This window comes from Seriola lalandi, unplaced genomic scaffold (assembly GCF_002814215.2).
Source record: "Seriola lalandi dorsalis isolate HSWRI2012SDOR001 ecotype SW California unplaced genomic scaffold, Sedor1 jcf7180002054927, whole genome shotgun sequence".
NCBI classification, from domain to species: Eukaryota; Metazoa; Chordata; class Actinopteri; order Carangiformes; family Carangidae; genus Seriola; species Seriola lalandi.
This window is the reverse complement of record NW_019525479.1, coordinates 1,868,726-1,871,013: the sequence shown is the minus strand read 5'-3', so window position 1 is coordinate 1,871,013 and position 2,288 is coordinate 1,868,726. Positions and strand designations below refer to the sequence as shown.

The 2,288-nt window shown below is 42.4% G+C and overlaps 1 protein-coding gene across 1 annotated transcript in view; it reads left to right on the top strand.

The window, feature by feature from the left end:
* The first annotated feature begins 325 nt into the window (after nucleotides 1–325).
* LOC111644250 (tubulin alpha-1A chain-like) overlaps nucleotides 326–2,288 on the top strand; it is a 2,864-nt gene continuing 901 nt past the window's right edge. Inside the window, exons 1-4 of the mRNA XM_087170061.1 lie at nucleotides 326–448; nucleotides 1,604–1,826; nucleotides 1,934–2,082; nucleotides 2,198–2,286. Coding sequence (XP_087026187.1) covers nucleotides 446–448; nucleotides 1,604–1,826; nucleotides 1,934–2,082; nucleotides 2,198–2,286 — 464 coding nt within the window. The 5' untranslated portion in view covers nucleotides 326–445. The remainder of the gene's footprint in view (nucleotides 449–1,603; nucleotides 1,827–1,933; nucleotides 2,083–2,197; nucleotides 2,287–2,288) is intronic.

Genomic DNA, 2,288 nt, shown 5'->3' with positions numbered 1-2,288 from the left:
AATGCAGTAAAGGAAGTCACGATGCAGCAAGGATAAAGTTTTAAAAAAAAAAACAACAAAAAAAAACATTCCCATCATACATTTTTAATATTCTTAACCACTGGCAACCAGTTACTTAAAACACCAGGCCTATATTCCTTCTTATTTCAATACACTAAGCAGGTTTTACAATAATATAACTGTTAAAATTGAATGCCATATTTACAGTAAAAGCAGGATTGAATGGCACTACCAAATGGTGGTAGTACAACCTTTTTTTTTTTATCTGTGCACAGGAGCAAATCCGCTGCCCTGCATGTATAAATCTGGGAGCACCGCCCTCCCATTCAGCAGTTGTTGCATCGACCCCGTTGGGTACAACACGCGACGCAAACACCGTTTTTAAAAAGCCTTTTTCTTCACATTTTTTCGTCCTCCTCTTCCTCTTTGAACCTCAAACGAAAAAATGGTAAGTTAATTTTACACCTCTGTCAGCCTGAAACAATTTTTGTGAGGTAGAAATGAAGGGAATTAAGCAGCAGCAGCAGCAGGAACCGGCATCTCGGCTGTTACACGACGTCGTCAAAGGTTTTCCATCTTCAGATAACCTCTGTATTTTAATTGATAGACAGATTTTGACTCGTTTTACATCATTATGAACATTTCCTGTGTGTATATTTATGGATGTAATTGAATAATATAATTTTGCTGTTGGCACAAAGATTGGTCTGCAGCAGTGGGACGATGTGATTGTCATTGTGCAGAGAGATGAGAACAATGCACTGGTGTCATTCAGGCTCCACTAACATACAGTCTGGAGGATGAATATGTTTTTCTTCATACACCAGTGCTATTACTTGTCTTTGCGTTTTTATTTTTGTCAAATTTAATGTGTGAAATCGTCCAAATCGGACACCTTACGAATGCCCGACCCTGTCTTCAGGCAGGGAGGGGCAGATTGGGTGGAGATGGATGGAGACATTACATTGCAGATATCATTTTTAATTTTTTAAGATACAGCCGTGAATATATTTTTAATTTCATCCGTGGTTAAGAAAACAAAATGATGTAACATAGTGGTTCTGCTTTAAACATGAGGAGAAATATTAATGGTCACTTTAAACATTTTCAATATGATTTTATCCAAATTGATAATGTAATTTGGACTGAATGAGATAACAGTTGTGATCAAGCACTTCAATTTTCTTTCCTCAAGCATCCGCTGTGATTGTGAATCATTGAGGCACAAGAGCAAGTGGAATATTCCAGACTGCCGTGCATGCGCCTGTGCTCATGCAAATGAATTTGCATTCGTGCTTATGCTTGCAAAAGAGGAGCTAGCGCAGGACAAAAAGACAAGAGGACAAAAAAGACTGGAGGAAAGACGAGAGAAACGTTCTGCCTCTGCGGGGGCTGCTGTCAGGCATTTTTGTCCCCTGCGGATTGTGGTGCAGGGAGGTGCCTCCTGCTGCACTGCCTATTAAGATCAGACAGGGGGAGCAACTGAATGTTTCCAGTTTCTAGAAGCATTTATGTCACAGTGATTGTAGTATATAGATGTAAAAGGTATAACTGTTATTAATGTTATTAACTATAAGTAACCTCTTGTTTTCTCTTTCCATAGCGTGAGTGTATCTCCATCCACGTTGGTCAGGCTGGTGTCCAGATTGGCAATGCCTGCTGGGAGCTTTACTGCCTGGAACATGGGATCCAGCCGGACGGACAGATGCCCAGCGACAAGACTCTTGGAGGAGGAGACGATTCCTTCAACACCTTCTTCAGTGAGACTGGAGCTGGAAAGCACGTCCCCAGAGCTGTGTTTGTTGACCTGGAGCCCACTGTCATCGGTGAGCGTCATCACTTTTCCCCGAAAATCCTTTTAGGCAAATTAAAGTGACGTGTGAAAATAATTTCAAGGGCAATTGATTCAATATGTGTGTTTTTTTCTCTGCAGATGAAGTGCGTACTGGGACTTACCGCCAGCTGTTCCACCCTGAGCAGCTGATCACCGGTAAGGAGGATGCTGCCAACAACTACGCCCGTGGACACTACACCATCGGCAAAGAGATCATTGACCTGGTGCTGGACAGGATCCGCAAACTGGTGGGTAACTTAACATCAGGAGGAGTTCATTCCTATTTTTGACTCAGAATATCAAATTAAATCATAATAGTGTATCTCATATATTTGATCAGTGTGTCCTCCTCTCTGTCCTCAGGCCGACCAGTGCACTGGCCTTCAGGGCTTCCTGGTTTTCCACAGCTTCGGAGGTGGCACCGGCTCTGGTTTCACCTCCCTGCTGATGGAGC